Source organism: Notolepis coatsorum (genome assembly GCF_963971535.1).
Source record: "Notolepis coatsorum genome assembly, chromosome: 14".
Taxonomy (NCBI): domain Eukaryota; kingdom Metazoa; phylum Chordata; class Actinopteri; order Aulopiformes; family Paralepididae; genus Notolepis; species Notolepis coatsorum.
Genome location: NC_140178.1, coordinates 51,761,070 through 51,781,540, shown reverse-complemented (window position 1 = coordinate 51,781,540; position 20,471 = coordinate 51,761,070). Strand labels below are relative to the sequence as shown.

General features: G+C 45.1%; 1 protein-coding gene across 1 annotated transcript in view; it reads left to right on the top strand.

Moving 5' to 3' along the window:
* The first annotated feature begins 600 nt into the window (after positions 1-600).
* LOC311240191 (serine protease 30-like) overlaps positions 601-20,471 on the top strand; it is a 38,379-nt gene continuing 18,508 nt past the window's right edge. The window contains exons 1-2 of the mRNA XM_084328735.1: positions 601-783; positions 3,704-3,875. Of these exons, the coding sequence (XP_084184861.1) occupies positions 738-783; positions 3,704-3,875 (218 nt within the window). The 5' untranslated portion in view covers positions 601-737. The remainder of the gene's footprint in view (positions 784-3,703; positions 3,876-20,471) is intronic.

The following is a 20,471-nucleotide window of genomic DNA, read 5'->3' as shown; positions in this document are numbered from 1 at the left end:
CTTAAAAGAACATGCCAACATTTTGGGAAATTAGCTTATTGTCTTCTCCAGAGAGAGACTATAGCAGTTTTCTCTCTGTGCGTTCAGTAGAAAGCTATCTGGCTGCATGCACGTTAGGAACGCACAGGGAGGAAACTGGTATATCTTCTTGTCTCTCTCTGGAGAAGATGGTAAGCTAATTTCCCAAAATGTTGACGTGTTCCTTTAACCTCAAGTGGAGGTTGAGAAGATTTATTTAATATCGACACTTATTGCCTGAGCTACTGTATTATTTCCTAAATTTTACAAAAATTTATCAAATGTGTGTGAACTTCAGAATGAGAAAAATGTAATGGGAAAACTTTTTAGTTTTTGTTACTCAACCATCCAACATCTGATATCTTCTTCTTATGTGAGGAGATATTACTGAGAATTTTGTTATCAACGGCACACTATCTTGCAAATGTAATCAATGGATGAATAACTGTGGATGATTGACAAGTTTTGGACCAGAGGATAAGATCATTTCAACATCAGAATATGGAAACATTGAGGCATGCGTGTGTGTATATGATCTGAGGATTATAAGGCCATTCTCACACTTGCACGCAGGACTTGAAGGAATGGCTAAATGAGACTAACTCCCAATGTTAGGGGTGTGTTTTTTATCAACAAGATAGTCATTCCACAACATAAATTCTTAGAGTCTATAATGCAATTTTAGGTCTTCATAATACTTTTACAGTCTCAGCTACAGAATGTGGGTGTTCCTGGTTGTGATACTACTGGTCCATAATGCAGCAGGTGAGTGTTTAAACATACACCATAAATATAAATGTGACCACAAATGAACCAGTAAGTTAATACATCTAAATATGTATGTACATTTAGTAAGTGGCTTTCCATATTGAGTTGATTGTTTTGTATTCTTGTAATGATTGTGTTTTGGAGTACATTCAGTAATTATCATGTGTTCCAATTAAAGAATACATTGGAAAATAATTCACTTTTAGGCAATTAAGATCAAATAAATTCACATTGTCCGAAAAGCCGGAAAGCTAAATCTGGTTATTATTCAAATACCATCTTTAGCTGTTATTCAAATCCAGCTAAATCTGGAAGGTAGTGAATACCACTAAGAATATAAATGTTATTTCTCTGCCCACGCATGTAAATTCTGGTCAGTGCATATTATAATAATGCAGGACCTCAGTCTGGTTTCAGGGCTATAACCATAGCACCATCTCATCAGTCTGGTTTCAGGGCTATTGTGACAGCGGTGGATGAAAAGAAGCATTGTGCTGCTCTGTTTATCAACCTGTCAAAAGCAGTTGATGCAGTTGATCAGTCCCTGCTTCTACATAGACTGTTAAGTATTGGTTGTGACCCTAATGCTTATAGATGGTTCCACAACTACCTCTCTGATAGACAGCAGTGTGTGAAAGTGGGTCATGGTCAATCTGCATTTTTATGAATAAAAAAAGGTGTCTTTCAAGGTTCGATTTTTAAGACTGGCCCTTTTCATTATCTTTATGATATTTTCTGGTCTTTAAATACCTGTAATGTCCATCTGTATGCAGATGACATTTTTATATGGTTGGGTTGACTCCATACAATTGGCTGTTGAAATTCTGCAACTTTCTTTTAATGCTCTTCAAGAGGCACTTAAATGTTAAATGCTGATAAAACAAAATATATACTATTCATTCACAAGAGCTAAGAAAATCAATTATAGCAAATTAGCACCTTATTTGGTACAGCCATTGAAAGGGTCCCACATTATTATAAATATTTAGATAATCTGGTTCAAAAGCTGCCAACAAAATGTGGCTTTCTTTATAGAAATAGAACCTGCTTTCCCATGTTAGTAGAAAATAGTAGAAAAATAATAATAGTAAATAGTATAATAAAAATAATAGTTGAAACTGCATTACTCTCTGTCTCGGAATATGGTGACTGACCTAATTTATAGACATGCTGCTGTTACCACCTTTAAATATATTTTTTGCATTTTTGCCTGATCAAACTCCCCTGCAGCTGAAACGTAATGACACATAAGCGTCTATGTCTCTTGTTGCTCTATTTTCCCAATCCAGCACAAGAAAGGATGTGCGTGTAACTATTTTAAATAACAGGGTTATTGATTTGGTTTGATTACACCAAACATATTAGTTATGCTAATATAAGTGATGTCCATAGTGAATGTGCCTCTTTATAGGGAGGTGTAGTCTGACAACGTCACTGGTTGCTCCACCCGTATAGGGTTTTATTTGCTGAGCACCGAGGTTGCCACAATGTTATATTACTCTATGGTTTACCCATATATCAATTACTGTAATTTAGTTTGGGGTAGTACGCATCAGACCAAACTTGAGCCCATATACCGTCTGCAGAAACGAGCTCTAAAAATAATCAGCTGTGTACATCGAAGTCATTCTTCTCAGCCTCTATTCCATAAGTTAGGTATCCTCAGTGTTTATCAAGTGAATCATCTTCAGACTGGTTTATTTGTGCATAGTTCTTTAAACAGAGCCCTTCCCCCTTTTTTTCATGACATGTTTGCCCACAATCACCAAATTCATAATTACCCCACACGTAGTTCCTGTTTGCTTAGACCACCCTTTTCCCGCACTTCCCAATCTCAGTTTTGTTTGCTCTACCGAGGGTCAAAGTTGTGGAACTCTTTGCCTCCACATATTTTGGAATTTTCTTTTCTGAAATTCAAAAGAGCACTGAAATCTCATCTCCTAGATCACCAATATTTCCCATATGGACTTCCTTTACAAACTGTAGTCTGATGGCTTGATGTATTTTGTTATTGTATTTTCGTTTTATTATATATTCTTACTGTCATTGATTGTTTTCTCTATACCAGAAATCGTATGGCATGGGGTGCCTACTTCGGTGTCTATGTAGGCCTGCTTGTGTGTGTTTGTTTGTTCAGAGGGGGGGGGGGGGGGGGGGGGGGGGGGATTTTATTTTATATTTTATATTTATCTTGATATAATGTAATTTCGCTTCCTGGTGAATGCCACATGCAAGCCCCTTGAGGGTTTTTAGGCAATTCTCCTACACATCCCTTGTGACTATATTGTATTATATATGTAACTGTTTTTATATGTGTAAATAAACAAACAAACAAACAAACATAAGCGTCTATGTCTCTTGTTGCTCTATTTTCCCAATCCAGCACAAGAAAGGATGTGCGTGTAACTATTTTAAATAACAGGGTTATTGATTTGGTTTGATTACACCAAACATATTAGTTATGCTAATATAAGTGATGTCCATAGTGAATGTGCCTCTTTATAGGGAGGTGTAGTCTGACAACGTCACTGGTTGCTCCACCCGTATAGGGTTTTATCATTGGGAAAATGGATTATCGGCTATTGTAACAATTTTGGAAATTGAAAAGCTTTCCATTTTTACACAAAATGAGTTCCCTTCTATCACTAACATTATTTTTTACGCATTTTTAGTTGAAATAAAATTTGGCGATTTTTTTTTATGATTAATTGCGAATATTTTCATGTTGAGCTATAGATTGTGGATGAATAACCACAGAAAGGTACAGCATGCCAATGTTAATGCTTTATTTGTTTTAAACGAGACAATCTAGAAATGGGCAATAGGGAAATGCATTGTGTTCCAAAGACGGTGGAACACGAAAAACGGCAATGACGTAACCACTACACCTCCCTATATACTTTATATATTTCTCCAGGGTCTGTCAGGCCCCGAACTGGGAGCTCCATAGTGGGAGGCGAGGATGCTCCAGAGGGCCGCTGGCCGTGGATGGCCTACCTGCTGGTCACCACCGGTACTACGGCCTGGTCTTGCGGCGGCTCAATCCTCACGGAGGAGTGGATCCTAACTGCAGCTCACTGCGTGGTCGAGTATGTATGTGTGCATGCATGTACAGTACATGTACATGTGTTTGTGTGTGTATGTGTGTATGTGTGTGTGTGTGTGCATGTGTGTGTGTGTGTGTGTGTGCGTGTGTGTGTGTGCATGTGTGTGTGTGTGCATGTGTGTGTGTGTGTGCGTGTGTGTGTGTGTGCATGTGTGTGTGTGTGCGTGTGTGTGTGCGTGCGTGTGTGTGTGTGTGTGTGTATGTGTGTGTGTGTGAGTGTATATATCACACTGTTTTGCAAGCCAAATTATTATATCAATACAGTGACGGCAAGTATCGATATATAGTATAGAATCGTAAATAATACAATTAAAAACCTTTTTTGTTTTGTTTTGTTATCACAATAAAATACACATACTTTACGGTGAAATGCTTGGTTCTGTATGAGCCCCTGAGAGTGTGCATCATTACAGTGCACCATTACAGTCTGTATTCTGGGTAGAGCATACAGTGCACCATTACAGTCTGTATTCTGGGTAGAGCATACAGTGCACCATTACAGTCTGTATTCTAGGTAGAGCATACAGTGCACTATTACAGTCTGTATTCTAGGTAGAGCATACAGTGCACCATTACAGTCTGTATTCTGGGTAGAGCATACAGTGCACTATTACAGTCTGTATTCTGGATAGAGCATACAGTGCACCATTACAGTCTGTATTCTAGGTAGAGCATACAGTGCACTATTACAGTCTGTATTCTGGGTAGAGCATACAGTGCACCATTACAGTCTGTATTCTGGGTAGAGCATACAGTGCACTATTACAGTCTGTATTCTGGGTAGAGCATACAGTGCACTATTACAGTCTGTATTCTGGATAGAGCATACAGTGCACCATTACAGTCTGTATTCTATAGAGCATACAGTGCACCATTACAGTCTGTATTCTAGGTAGAGCATACAGTGCACTATTACAGTCTGTATTCTGGGTAGAGCATACAGTGCACCATTACAGTCTGTATTCTGGGTAGAGCATACAGTGCACTATTACAGTCTGTATTCTGGATAGAGCATACAGTGCACCATTACAGTCTGTATTCTATAGAGCATACAGTGCACCATTACAGTCTGTATTCTGGGTAGAGCATACAGTGCACTATTACAGTCTGTATTCTGGGTAGAGCATACAGTGCACCATTACAGTCTGTATTCTGGGTAGAGCATACAGTGCACTATTACAGTCTGTATTCTGGATAGAGCATACAGTGCACCATTACAGTCTGTATTCTATAGAGCATACAGTGCACTATTACAGTCTGTATTCTGGGTAGACCATACAGTGCACTATTACAGTCTGTATTCTATAGAGCATACAGTGTACCATTACAGTCTGTATTCTGGGTAGAGCATACAGTGCACTTTTACAGTCTGTATTCTGGGTAGAGCATACAGTGCACTATTACAGTCTGTATTCTGGGTAGAGCATACAGTGCACCATTACAGTCTGTATTCTGGGTAGAGCATACAGTGCACTATTACAGTCTGTATTCTAGGTAGAGCATACAGTGCACCATTACAGTCTGTATTCTGGGTAGAGCATACAGTGCACTATTACAGTCTGTATTCTGGATAGAGCATACAGTGCACCATTACAGTCTGTATTCTAGGTAGAGCATACAGTGCACTATTACAGTCTGTATTCTGGGTAGAGCATACAGTGCACCATTACAGTCTGTATTCTGGGTAGAGCATACAGTGCACTATTACAGTCTGTATTCTGGGTAGAGCATACAGTGCACTATTACAGTCTGTATTCTGGATAGAGCATACAGTGCACCATTACAGTCTGTATTCTATAGAGCATACAGTGCACCATTACAGTCTGTATTCTAGGTAGAGCATACAGTGCACTATTACAGTCTGTATTCTGGGTAGAGCATACAGTGCACCATTACAGTCTGTATTCTGGGTAGAGCATACAGTGCACTATTACAGTCTGTATTCTGGATAGAGCATACAGTGCACCATTACAGTCTGTATTCTATAGAGCATACAGTGCACCATTACAGTCTGTATTCTGGGTAGAGCATACAGTGCACTATTACAGTCTGTATTCTGGGTAGAGCATACAGTGCACCATTACAGTCTGTATTCTGGGTAGAGCATACAGTGCACTATTACAGTCTGTATTCTGGATAGAGCATACAGTGCACCATTACAGTCTGTATTCTATAGAGCATACAGTGCACTATTACAGTCTGTATTCTGGGTAGACCATACAGTGCACTATTACAGTCTGTATTCTATAGAGCATACAGTGTACCATTACAGTCTGTATTCTGGGTAGAGCATACAGTGCACTTTTACAGTCTGTATTCTGGGTAGAGCATACAGTGCACTATTACAGTCTGTATTCTGGGTAGAGCATACAGTGCACCATTACAGTCTGTATTCTGGGTAGAGCATACAGTGCACCATTACAGTCTGTATTCTGGGTAGAGCATACAGTGCACCATTACAGTCTGTATTCTGGGTAGAGCATACAGTGCACTATTACAGTCTGTATTCTGGATAGAGCATACAGTGCACCATTACAGTCTGTATTCTATAGAGCATACAGTGCACTATTACAGTCTGTATTCTGGGTAGACCATACAGTGCACTATTACAGTCTGTATCCTATAGAGCAGTGATTCCCAACCTGGGGTCCGCGGCCAGGGGGCGCAGGGGGTCCGCCAGACCACAGATGATTTGATTTTTTTTTTTTTTTTTTTTTTTTTATCATCAGAAGCATGAATAGTCTCTCCACTACAATAAAAAATAAAGATAAATAAATAAACATCTAGACATGATTTTTGAATGTTAACAGTAGGCTACCGGGTAGCCGCTAAAACGCGAATCAGTTGACTGTATCACTTTCTGTAGCTAGCCTAGCACGCTAGTTAACTTTCTCGGCTCGTCTGCAGTCAGCCGCCAGAGGCGAAAATGTGTGACAAACGAAAAGGAGATGATGGCAGCTCATCTGCAAAAAAAGTTAGGACCTACAGCAATCGCGAAAATTACATCACCATGGGCTTCACTGAGGGACCAGACAAACGACCTGAGTGTGTGATTTGTGGAGAAAAGTTGGCAAACTCGAGCCTGAAGCCCAGCAAGCTGAAGAGACATCAGGCGTCTAAGCACCCAGAAACCGTTGGGAAGGATCCAGACTTTTTTCGGAGGAAAGAACAATCTCTCAAGGCGAACAAGCCTGTTGATGTTAGAGTAGCGTGGAGCAGGGGTGGCAGTGATTTACAGAAGGCTACCGAAGCCTCCTTTGAGTGTTCGCTTTTAATTGCAAAAGCAAAGAAACCGCACAATATTGGCGAGCAGCTCATCAAACCAGCCTGCATCAAAATGGTTTAGAAACTGTGCGGCCCACAGGTGGCGGATAAACTAAAATCAGTACCACTCTCGAACAATGTAGTGAAAGACCGAATTGATAAGATGTCAAGTGATTGCGAGCAGCAGCTGTCAGAAAAGCTTAGAAAGGGTCCATTTGCCATACAACTTGATGAAACTACAACTGTCGCAGACGAGGCTGTGCTCATCGTTTATGTGCAATATATTGAAAATGAGGATCTGAAGCAGGACATTCTCATGTCAGTCAACCTTACTACCACCACTCGAGGTGAGGATATTTTTACTGCAGTGGATTCTTACTTCATTCAACATAAATGCAAACCGTTCACCATTAGGGCCTGATTTGAGAGGATGAATACAGGATTTGAATATTGGCCAAAATTTTGAAATACATAAGGTGCAAGATTAGATTTGTTGATTGAAGGCACAAGTCAAAGAAGCATAGTGGGTCTAATTATGATGCATATGCCTGTGTATAAGCAGTTTGTTATTCAAATGACAAAAAAAAGGTATTAAACCCAGCTAGGACAGATTCTCTCTGCTACTGATTGGAATTTCCTGTCTCATATTTAGTTTAATTTGTTGCATTGATTTGTTCCATAAATGCAAACCGTTCACCATTAGGGACTGATTTGAGAGGATGAATACAGGATTTGAATATTGGCCAAACATTTTGAAATGCATATGGTGCAAGATGAGATTTGTTGATTGAAGGCACAAGTTAAAGAAGCATAGTGGGTCTAATTGTGATGCATATGCCTGTGTATAAGCAGTTTGTTATTAAAATGACAAAAAAAAAGGTATTAAACCCAGCTAGGACAGATTCTCTCTGCTACTGATTGGAATTTCCTGTCTCATATTTAGTTTAATTTGTTGCATTGATTTGTTCCATAAATGCAAACCGTTCACCATTAGGGCCTGATTTGAGAGGATGAATACAGCATTTGAATATTGGCCAAACATTTTGAAATGCATATGGTGCAAGATGAGATTTGTTGATTGAAGGTACAAGTCAAAGAAGCATAGTGGGTCTAATTGTGATGCATATGCCTGTGTATAAGCAGTTTGTTATTAAAATGAAAAAAAAAAAAAAATTTATGGTATCTTATTAGGAGGGGGTCCGCGAATTTCATCAGAGATGTTTGGGGGTCCCTGGGGGGAAAAAGGTTGGGAACCACTGCTATAGAGCATACAGTGCACTATTACAGTCTGTATTCTATAGAGCATACAGTGCACTATTACAGTCTGTATTCTGGGTAGAGCATACAGTGCACTATTACTGTAACTGAGGGGTACAATTCCCTGACTGTATTGATAAGTATGGTATCATTAAACCACTACCGCTTTATGTACTTTAATTACTGGCCATACAGTACACGATATATGAATATGATGAACACTTCCCACAATGAAATCGGTTCCAGTCAAAGGTATTAATCAAGTATTTAATGGAGCAAAAGGTACATAGGATACTTTACATTATTCTTTGAATGCACTTGTAAGGCAAAGGAGTATGCGTAGGCAAATCAATAACGAATGTCCATTCTCTGGTTACGCAGGAGGTATTTATACAACCTGAATCTTAGGGAATTATATCTATGGTACACTAGTAAAAGCGGGAGATACTGGAAGGGGTTCCCACTGGTTGTAAGCCAGCAAGGGGGTAGAAGATCTGTCGGTAGTAGGACGTCTGGTCAACGATGACTAGGGAGACTTCAGGTACAGAAGCCGGTGCAGTAGTCTCTTGATCCACAGACGAATACAGCTTGGTTCTCTTGTAGACTGTAGCTCTACAGTGAAGAAAGCTAGGCGGCCTCAGGCTCTCTGAGCGCCGACTCGACTTGACTCCTCTCGGGGTAAATCCAACACGTGCAGGCGTCGGCGATTATCCGCTCCATAAATCATAGGACCAAAGCAAATATATTCCAGCCGCAAAGGCTATGTAGTCGTCGGGTAGATAATCCAGTGTACATGTCCATACGGTTCTCGCCTAGGTCTCCTCGGGTGAAAGCGCCATGCGGTCGGCCCAGCCTGGACAAGAACTCTAGCTAATACGAGAAAGCGTTGGAGATGCTACAGAATTCTAACCGCACGATACACTATACACAAACAGACTATTAAAGACTCAATAGAAATATGTCGCACTCGACGGTATAGTGCCAAACTCTGACAATTCAGTTACTAATTCGCACGCGGTCTCGATGCTCTATTCTGAGGCCAAACAGGCCATACTTCACCGCACGTTGTATCGTGGGTGAGGCTTCACTTAGTGGGTAACATACTAAATGGACGAAGGGTACGGAGGTAAGGGGCTAAGGGGCTTCTACATTCACCTGCGCCGTATTTATACGCACGGTGCACAAATAGTGCCACTCTCATTTCTGTCGCCGTATCCCTGGGCAGGGCCGGGGCAAGTACAGACATGTCGTGTCGGTGACTTTGAACTTGGCTCCGGGGGCCAATCCCTGGCGCCGGTGGACCGCTGTCCAATAGGAGAATGAACTATTATGGGCTGGACTAAAGGGATATTCCGTGTATATGTACAAGGAATATACAAGGGATATCAAACGATATACAAATACTATGCAATATATATCAATAAATAAATATATATATTCGGTTTAATCTGATCCTTTGTAACAGCCGCCCCCTAATTAGTCCCACCTAATTAGCTAAGCAGAGACAGATTAACCACACTGTCCACTACTCAATGTCTGCTGTGAGGGTCAGTCAGTTCACAAAGTCATGGGGTCATGGTCGTTATCGATAGTATCGGGGAGCCTTGGCAGTTCTATTAGCCTCGCCACGGGTCGGGTGTAGGTCCGCCCTTGGACGAGCACTTCAGCTGCTCGGACCTTTCCGTCGGCACCGGTGATCACTTTGCTTACGCGGCCAGCCGGCCACATAGCTCGGGGTAGTGACTGGTCGATAATCATGACGACTGTTCCTTCTGTCAAATTGTCTCTCTCTTTTACCCATTTCTGGCGGGTCTGTAGAGACGGTAGGTAGTGGAGTAGGAAGCTGTTCCAAAACTTGTCAGCCAATACTTGACTGTACCTCCACATTCTTCGGCCGTTCGCTTCTTCAGGCCTGTACATTGTCTGGGGTAGCGCGGGGTCCAGCCGCCCCATCAAGAGTGTGTTGGGGGTGACTGGGTCGACATCTGCTACATCACTTGAGACGTAACCGAGGGGCTTTGAGTTCAATACTCCCTCGATCTCCGTGAGGACTGTCATTAGGACTTCTTCCGCCACGGTCTGGGCCCCAAGCACGGCGTACAGGGCTGTCTTTATTGAACGTACTTCTCGTTCCCAAGTTCCACCGAAGTGAGGTGCGTTCGGGGGATTAAACTGGAAGTCAATCTGGGATGGAGCGAGGTGCGTCTTAAGTTCTGGGCCCATAGCTTGGAAGCTCTCTCTCAGCTCTCTTTCTCCGCCTTTGAAGTTTGTCCCGTGATCAGACAACAATATAGACGGTTTGCCTTTCCGCGATGTGAATCTTCGGAAGGCCATAAGGAATGAGTCTGTGCTCATGGTTGGAAGGAGTTCTATATGTATCGCTCGGGTGGTCATGCATTTGATTACAATACCCCACCGCTTCTCGGTTCCTCTTCCTTTCTTTATATACAGCGGGCCGAAACAGTTCATACCGGTGGAGTGAAAAGGCTTGTCGCCGAGTCGGAGGCGACAGGGAGGTAGGTCAGCCATCCGGGGTATACTGGGCTGCGCTCGCCACTTACGACAGTCTAGACAGGTTCGCTGGAAGCGCCGCACTGCTTCTCTCCCTTGCAGTATCCAATAACGACGTCTGATCTCCGCGAAGACTCTCTCTGCCCCTGCGTGGTGCACATCCTCGTCGTATTTCTTTATGATCAGCTCTGTGATCTTGTGTCGGCTGTTCAAGACTATCGGGTACTTGACGTCATCCGGTAAGTCTGGGGCTCTCCGCAGACGACCACCCACTCTGATGAGACTATGGGCGTCGCTCTCGGGTGCTAGGTGGAGCAGTCTGCTGTCTGATGGGACGGGCTTTGCTCCCTGTAGACAGTCTAGCTCATCGGGGAACGAGTCTCTCTGGGCTCGTTGTAGTAGAAGAAGTTCTGCTTCTTCGTAGTCAGCTGCTGAAATGTCAGTAGTGGGCTGAACCTCTGGGTGGTGCCACAGAAATGTCTTTAGCTGCGCACTCTCTAGGGTGAGGCAATCGTCTATGTCGGGGTCTGTGGAGACGAGTGTGTTCAATCCACAGAACACAGATTTCTTGTTTTCGGCCTCCTCTTTACTCGCCTCCCGTGGGGTGGGTGTAGGCCACTCTTCTTCCGGGAGCTTGAGAAACTCTGGTCCGTCACTGTATGGGTTGTGACGGGTGAGGTCATCCAGGGACATTCCCCGGGTGATGACGTCAGCTGGGTTGTGTTTTGTGTCCACATACCTCCAGCTTGCTACTTCTGTTAAATCTTGAATCTCTGTGACTCTGACCCCCACGAAGACCTTGTATCTGCACGAATCAGACCGGATCCATGTGAGTACTGTCGTGGAGTCTGACCACAAGATTGTTCTTTGCACCGGAATGGTGAGTTCACGTTGGATTAACGTGGCGAGGTGCGCTCCTGCTAGGGCTGCGCAGAGCTCTAGACGCGGGATAGATTGTTGCTTTCGTGGGGCTATTCTTGAGCGGGCCAGGATGAAAGCAGTATGTATTTCTCCTCCCTCCTCTCGGGCACGCAAGTAGGCCACCGAACCGTAGGCTACTTCGGAGGCGTCGCTGAAGACGTGCAGGTCCATCTGGCACGTCTCCGGCCTCACTGTGGGTGGGAAGTAGCTGCGGCGTATGTTAACACCTGGGAGTGAGCTGAGTTCCGTCTCCCACTCTCTCCATGTGGATGCAAGGTGTTCGGGTATGGGGTCGTCCCAGCCCTGGTCCTTGTCCCATAACGCTCTTACAATCATCTTTGCCCTGGTGGTGTAAGGTAGAATACATCCCAACGGGTCATATTGTCTGGCGAGTGTTCTGTATACACTCCGTCTGGTGGTCGGTAGTGCAGTCGACCTTCCCTGCTCCTTGGTCAGGGGTGTGTGTTTATAATGGAGCGAGTCTGTTTTGAAGCGCCAGACTAGTCCTAATGTCATTTCTTGGGCTTCTCCTGGGATGGTCGCCATCCAGGTCTCGCTGCTTGCTGCCTTGTCCTCGGGGGAGAGGCTGCGCAATACTTGCGGGTCGCTGCTGGCCCACTGCCTGAGATCAAAGCCGCCTTTGATCAGGGAGGCGCGGAGCTTGAGTAGAAGGGCCTTGGCTTCTTCTGGCGTCGAGACGCTTTGCAGACAGTTGTCCACGTAGAAACTATTTTCTACACTTTTTCGGACCTCTTCATCAGCTGCTGGGTCCTCTGCGACGTGTTTTTGCAGTGCAAACGTAGCACAGCATGGGCTGCATGTGGTTCCGAAAGGGAGGACTTCCCATTGATAGATGGCTGGTTGCTCATCCCCGATCCTCTCTCTCCATAGGAACCGCAGCAGGGGCTTGTCCTCCTCCACTAGTCTCACCTGCAGGAACATCCCTTTGATGTCGCCGCTGATGGCCACCTTGTCCTGGCGGAAACGTAGTAACACGCCTAGTAGGGAGGGGCCGAGTGTTGGGCCGGGCAAGAGCTCTTTATTCAGATTTTGTGATCCGATCTGGTAGCTGCAGTTGAACACAATACGATCCTTGCCGTTGTGGTGGACTTTGTGGTGCGGCACGTACCATGATTCGGTCGTCTGATCGGCCTCTTTAATGTCAATTTTCTTTATGTGTCCCGCTGTGATTAGCTTGTTAATCTCAGCGCGGTACACAGTCTCTTGAGTGGGGTCTCTGGCTAGGCGCCGCTCTGTGTTCAATAGATACCGCTCCGTCGCTTCTTTTGGGGCGTGGAAGGTGGGCATACCCTCTCGCCTCAAGAGTGGAGTTGCGTATCTCATCACTCCGTTGACTTTGACTCTCTTTGTCCCTTGCTCGAGGAGTGCTATGGCGTAAATGTCTTCCTTGGAACGAATGTCTTTCTTTTCGTTCTTAAAGGGCATTGTCTCTAGTGTCCATAGCCTCTCGACATGCTGTAGGAGGGTGGTGTCTTCTTCTGTCACTCTGGAGTGGAGGCAGCTAGTGGCTGCTGTTCGGTTAAGAGACTTAGCGAGGGGGCCTTGTAATGTCCATCCTAGGCGGGTCTCGACTGCTGCAGGACAGCCTCTGGGCCCTGTGTGGACCCAGTCTATCGGGACTATGAGGTCTGCATGGTCGGAGCCTATCAGCAGGGTCGGGGTGGCACCGTCTATGAGCGGGATAGGTAGTTGACGCAGGTGCACATATTTATCCATCAGCTTGGCGATGGGGTAGGTGTACTGCGACAGGCCTATTTCTTGGCTGGTGAAAGCATTAGTAATCCTATACCGTCTCTCTGGCTGCCCGCTTGCTGCGATAGTGAAGGAGACATTCTCGCCCTTTATCGTCTTTAGATCTCTTCTTATTGTCCGAATCGTCATCTGGTTTTCGCTCCCCCGCAGCCCCAGCTGGGCCGCAGCGGATGCGAGGAGAAGGGTCTTCTCTGACCCGTCGTCAAGGACGGCGTAAGTGTCCATGACCTTGTCTTGGTAACTCAGTGTTACACGGACCACCTTTAGGAGCACTCGGGCGCCCCCGCTGCTGGCGGGGTCAATGTACATAACACTTGCCTTTGTGCTGCTTGAGGGTGCGGGCTTTCTTCTGTTACTGTCGTGTAGGACATCTAGGTGGGCTCCGTCACACCGACTACACCTCTTCTTTAAGCGGCACTCGGCTGCCATGTGACTGCGCGCACATCGGTAACAGCGTCGGTTGGACTTTATCCATTGACCCACTTCGTCGGCGGTCATCTTCTTGAATGTGTCACATTGTGACAACCAGTGTTCTTTCTCGCAGTACGGGCACACCATCTTCCACTTCTCTTTCATCGAGGGGGTACTGTGGTTCTTGCTGCTCGGTACTGGTTCTGATTGGTGCATGACAGTCACCAATCTTCGGCCATCGTTTGCTCTCCTAGGTCCCTCTCTGGAGCTTGGTGTGCTCCGCACGAACGTATCCAATCGCAGGCTGCTGACTTCTCTCGCCAGGAAGTCGGCTAGGTCTAGGAGGGATGGCTCGGGACCGTTAGGATCACGGTGGTCTCTTTGCCGCCTGAAGCGCTCTTGTCGGGCGGGCGGAAGCTTCTCTAAAATCCTCTCGACATTAGAGTTTGCGTATAGTTCGTGCATACCCTTTTCTCGTTGCGCCCCCAGCATCCCTACCAGGGATTGTACCTTGATAGACAGGTCGTCTAGTGAGCGATTGTCTGTTGCTGGGGGTAGGCGGTCAATATGCCTTATCTCTTGTATTACGTAGTCCCATATGCGTCCATATCTTTGGTCGAGTGCTGCTAGAGCCGCTGTGTATGGGGTAGTAGAGGTGGCATAGGCCAGCGCTATATTGTGCGCTCGGGGCACCTTGAGGTGCTTCAATATGATAGCATACTTGTGGCGTTCATCAGCTACATCAGCCATCATTGTCTCTAAGCACATCCGTAGCTCCGTGTACTGTGCTCTGTTCTCATGGGTGAAGTCTGGAAAACGTCGGTGTGCCAATGTATGATGCCGTAGATGGCTGGCACATCGGTGAGCATTGGAAGAGAGGCCTCCTAGGCGAGTCTCCTCTTACGCCTCTCGGTGGGCTGGTACCGGCAGGGTACCATGGCCCGCGTATCCAGGTGCTATTCCTCGGGACTGGTCCTGCGTCAATCTCACCCGTGAATTGAGTCGGGGGTCTGTAGCGCAGAGCCGCGGGGGTAGAGCCTGGGCTGTACTGGACCTCCTGGTCCTGTGGAGTACTGTGCTGCTGTCGGGCTTGACTCTCCTCCTCTCCCTCTTCTTCTTCCTCTGGCAGGTCCTCTAGATCCTGTAGTCGTCTATTTAGCCTCTCCGCGGTGTATACCGTTCCTTCCTTGTAGCTGGGTCTCACTGGGACCGGTCGGGGAAGGAGTTCGGAGGGGGGTATAGGCTCTCTCTGGTGGTCGGGCTCAGGGTCGCTTGATCGGTTAGGGGAGGGTGCCCTTGACCCGTGTCTTGACGAGGCCCTGGAACCCCGTGCGGAGGGAGGGGGTGTTGCCCTGGCGATCAGCTGCTCCATTAGCTGCGCTTGTAATCGGTCGCGCTCGGCTTCGCGCTTGGTGAGAGCGATGTCGCGCTCTGCTTCTCTTTGGGCACCGGCAGCGGCGCGCTGGGCTTCGGCGGCGGCGCGCTGGGCTTCGGCGTGGTCTCTTACCATATTCTCTTCCGTCTGAAGGCGTCTAATCTCTAGACGTATACGATCTTCGTCGCTCCGTTGCTGCGCTTGGAGGCGTTCTCTTTCCATGGAAGAATGTTCGCGCTCACTAAGCGTCTGTGCTTGGAGTCGATCGCGCTCTGTTGAGGCTGCTAGGCTGGCGAGGAACGCCTGTGCCAGCATCTTGTCCGCCTCGCTGGGGGAAGACGCTGGTTGAGGTGATCCGCTCCTGGCAGTACTCGTTGGAGATGCGTTCTCCTGCGGGGAGTCCTGGAGCTCTATCTCCTGGGCGCTCTCCTCTTCTTGTACCGGGCAGAGTTCCATCTCTGGAGGGTTGTCTTTCTCCTGGAGCTCTCCGGGGACTACTTCTTCGGTCTTGGCGGGGGGTAAAGTCGTGTCAGTTCCCTCCTGGTCCCTACCGTGAGCTTGGTCAGTTACATTAGAACCCACTAGGGCCTCTGTTGGCGGGGTAGCCTGGTTGATAGGGTCGGACATAATTTTACTTTCTACTTTTTCCGCGTTTACCGTCTGTAGAAGGCTAGGTAGTATACTGGCAACGTAATCCTCTAAGTACTGAGGTGACTGCCGTCTACGCTGCGGGCGATCTACTTTAGGAGGACCGTTTTGTGGAGTGTTCATCATAGGCCATTTCAATATTAATACCACTATATTAATATTACACTAGTTACCCTCCGGCTCGAAGGACCAATTGTAACTGAGGGGTACAATTCCCTGACTGTATTGATAAGTATGGTATCATTAAACCACTACCGCTTTATGTACTTTAATTACTGGCCATACAGTACACGATATATGAATATGATGAACACTTCCCACAATGAAATCGGTTCCAGTCAAAGGTATTAATCAAGTATTTAATGGAGCAAAAGGTACATAGGATACTTTACATTATTCTTTGAATGCACTTGTAAGGCAAAGGAGTATGCGTAGGCAAATCAATAACGAATGTCCATTCTCTGGTTACGCAGGAGGTATTTATACAACCTGAATCTTAGGGAATTATATCTATGGTACACTAGTAATAGCGGGAGATACTGGAAGGGGTTCCCACTGGTTGTAAGCCAGCAAGGGGGTAGAAGATCTGTCGGTAGTAGGACGTCTGGTCAACGATGACTAGGGAGACTTCAGGTACAGAAGCCGGTGCAGTAGTCTCTTGATCCACAGACGAATACAGCTTGGTTCTCTTGTAGACTGTAGCTCTACAGTGAAGAAAGCTAGGCGGCCTCAGGCTCTCTGAGCGCCGACTCGACTTGACTCCTCTCGGGGTAAATCCAACACGTGCAGGCGTCGGCGATTATCCGCTCCATAAATCATAGGACCAAAGCAAATATATTCCAGCCGCAAAGGCTATGTAGTCGTCGGGTAGATTAATCCAGTGTACATGTCCATACGGTTCTCGCCTAGGTCTCCTCGGGTGAAAGCGCCATGCGGTCGGCCCAGCCTGGATAAGAACTCTAGCTAATACGAGAAAGCGTTGGAGATGCTGGTCACTACAGAATTCTAACCGCACGATACACTATACACAAATAGACTATTAAAGACTCAATAGAAATATGTCGCACTCGACGGTATAGTGCCAAACTCTGACATTTCAGTTACTAATTCGCACGCGGTCTCGATGCTCTATTCTGAGGCCAAACAGGCCATACTTCACCGCACGTTGTATCGTGGGTGAGGCTTCACTTAGTGGGTAACATACTAAATGGACGAAGGGTACGGAGGTAAGGGGCTAAGGGGCTTCTACATTCACCTGCGCCGTATTTATACGCACGGTGCACAAATAGTGCCACTCTCATTTCTGTCGCCGTATCCCTGGGCAGGGCCGGGGCAAGTACAGACATGTCGTGTCGGTGACTTTGAACTTGGCTCCGGGGGCCGGTCCCTGGCGCCGGTGGACCGCTGTCCAATAGGAGAATGAACTATTATGGGCTGGACTAAAGGGATATTCCGTGTATATGTACAAGGAATATACAAGGGATATCAAACGATATACAAATACTATGCAATATATATCAATAAATAAATATATATATTCGGTTTAATCTGATCCTTTGTAACAATTACAGTCTGTATTCTAGGTAGAGCATACAGTGCACTATTACAGTCTGTATTCTGGGTAGAGCATACAGTGCACTATTACAGTCTGTATTCTGGGTAGAGCATACAGTGCACCATTACAGTCTGTATTCTGGGTAGAGCATACAGTGCACTATTACAGTCTGTATTCTGGATAGAGCATACAGTGCACCATTACAGTCTGTATTCTGGGTAGAGCATACAGTGCACTATTACAGTCTGTATTCTGGGTAGAGCATACAGTGCACTATTACAGTCTGTATTCTATAGAGCATACAGTGCACTATTACAGTCTGTATTCTATAGAGCATACAGTGCACTATTACAGTCTGTATTCTGGGTAGAGCATACAGTGCACTATTACAGTCTGTATTCTAGGTAGAGCATACAGTGCACTATTACAGTCTGTATTCTATAGAGCATACAGTGCACTATTACAGTCTGTATTCTATAGAGCATACAGTGCACTATTACAGTCTGTATTCTATAGAGCATACAGTGCACTATTACAGTCTGTATTCTGGGTAGAGCCCATACAGTACACTGTTACAGTCTGTATTCTGGGTAGAGCATACAGTGCACTATTACAGTCTGTATTCTGGGTAGAGCATACAGTGCACTATTACAGTCTGTATTCTAGGTAGAGCATACAGTGCACTATTACTGTCTGTATTCTATAGAGCATACAGTGCACTATTACAGTCTGTATTCTATAGAGCATACAGTGCACTATTACAGTCTGTATTCTATAGAGCATACAGTGCACTATTACAGTCTGTATTCTAGGTAGAGCATACAGTGCACTATTACAGTCTGTATTCTATATAGCATACAGTGCACTATTACAGTCTGTATTCTATAGAGCATACAGTGCACTATTACAGTCTGTATTCTAGGTAGAGCATACAGTGCACTATTACAGTCTGTATTCTAGGTAGAGCATACAGTGCACCATTACAGTCTGTATTCTGGGTAGAGCATACAGTGCACCCTTACAGTCTGTATTCTAGGTAGAGCATACAGTGCACTATTACAGTCTGTATTCTGGGTAGAGCATACAGTGCACTATTACAGTCTGTATTCTGGATAGAGCATACAGTGCACTATTACAGTCTGTATTCTAGGTAGAGCATACAGTGCACTATTACAGTCTGTATTCTAGGTAGAGCATACAGTGCACCAGTACAGTCTGTATTCTAGGTAGAGCATACAGTGCACTATTACAGTCTGTATTCTGGATAGAGCATACAGTGCACTATTACAGTCTGTATTCTGGATAGAGCATACAGTGCACTATTACAGTCTGTATTCTAGGTAGAGCATACAGTGCACTATTACAGTCTGTATTCTAGGTAGAGCATACAGTGCACCAGTACAGTCTGTATTCTAGGTAGAGCATACAGTGCACTATTACAGTCTGTATTCTAGGTAGAGCATACAGTGCACTATTACAGTCTGTATTCTGGGTAGAGCATACAGTGCACTATTACAGTCTGTATTCTGGGTAGAGCATACTTGCACCATTACAGTCTGTATTCTGGATAGAGCATACAGTGCACCATTACAGTCTGTATTCTGGGTAGAGCATACAGTGCACTATTACAGTCTGTATTCTGGGTAGAGCATACAGTGCACTATTACAGTCTGTATTCTATAGAGCATACAGTGCACTATTACAGTCTGTATTCTGGGTAGAGCATACAGTGCACTATTACAGTCTGTATTCTGGGTAGAGCATACAGTGCACCATTACAGTCTGTATTCTGGGTAGAGCATACAGTGCACTATTACAGTCTGTATTCTGGATAGAGCATACAGTGCACCATTACAGTCTGTATTCTGGGTAGAGCATACAGTGCACTATTACAGTCTGTATTCTGGGTAGAGCATACAGTGCACTATTACAGTCTGTATTCTATAGAGCATACAGTGCACTATTACAGTCTGTATTCTATAGAGCATACAGTGCACTATTACAGTCTGTATTCTGGGTAGAGCATACAGTGCACTATTACAGTCTGTATTCTAGGTAGAGCATACAGTGCACTATTACAGTCTGTATTCTATAGAGCATACAGTGCACTATTACAGTCTGTATTCTATAGAGCATACAGTGCACTATTACAGTCTGTATTCTGTGTAGAGCATACAGTGCACTATTACAGTCTGTATTCTATAGAGCATACAGTGCACTATTACAGTCTGTATTCTATAGAGCATACAGTGCACTATTACAGTCTGTATTCTGGGTAGAGCCCATACAGTACACTGTTACAGTCTGTATTCTATAGAGCATACAGTGCACTATTACAGTCTGTATTCTATAGAGCATACAGTGCACTATTACAGTCTGTATTCTGTGTAGAGCATACAGTGCACTATTACAGTCTGTATTCTATAGAGCATACAGTGCACTATTACAGTCTGTATTCTATAGAGCATACAGTGCACCATTACAGTCTGTATTCTGGGTAGAGCATACAGTGCACCCTTACAGTCTGTATTCTAGGTAGAGCATACAGTGCACTATTACAGTCTGTATTCTGGGTAGAGCATACAGTGCACTATTACAGTCTGTATTCTGGATAGAGCATACAGTGCACTATTACAGTCTGTATTCTAGGTAGAGCATACAGTGCACTATTACAGTCTGTATTCTAGGTAGAGCATACAGTGCACCAGTACAGTCTGTATTCTAGGTAGAGCATACAGTGCACTATTACAGTCTGTATTCTGGATAGAGCATACAGTGCACTATTACAGTCTGTATTCTGGATAGAGCATACAGTGCACTATTACAGTCTGTATTCTAGGTAGAGCATACAGTGCACTATTACA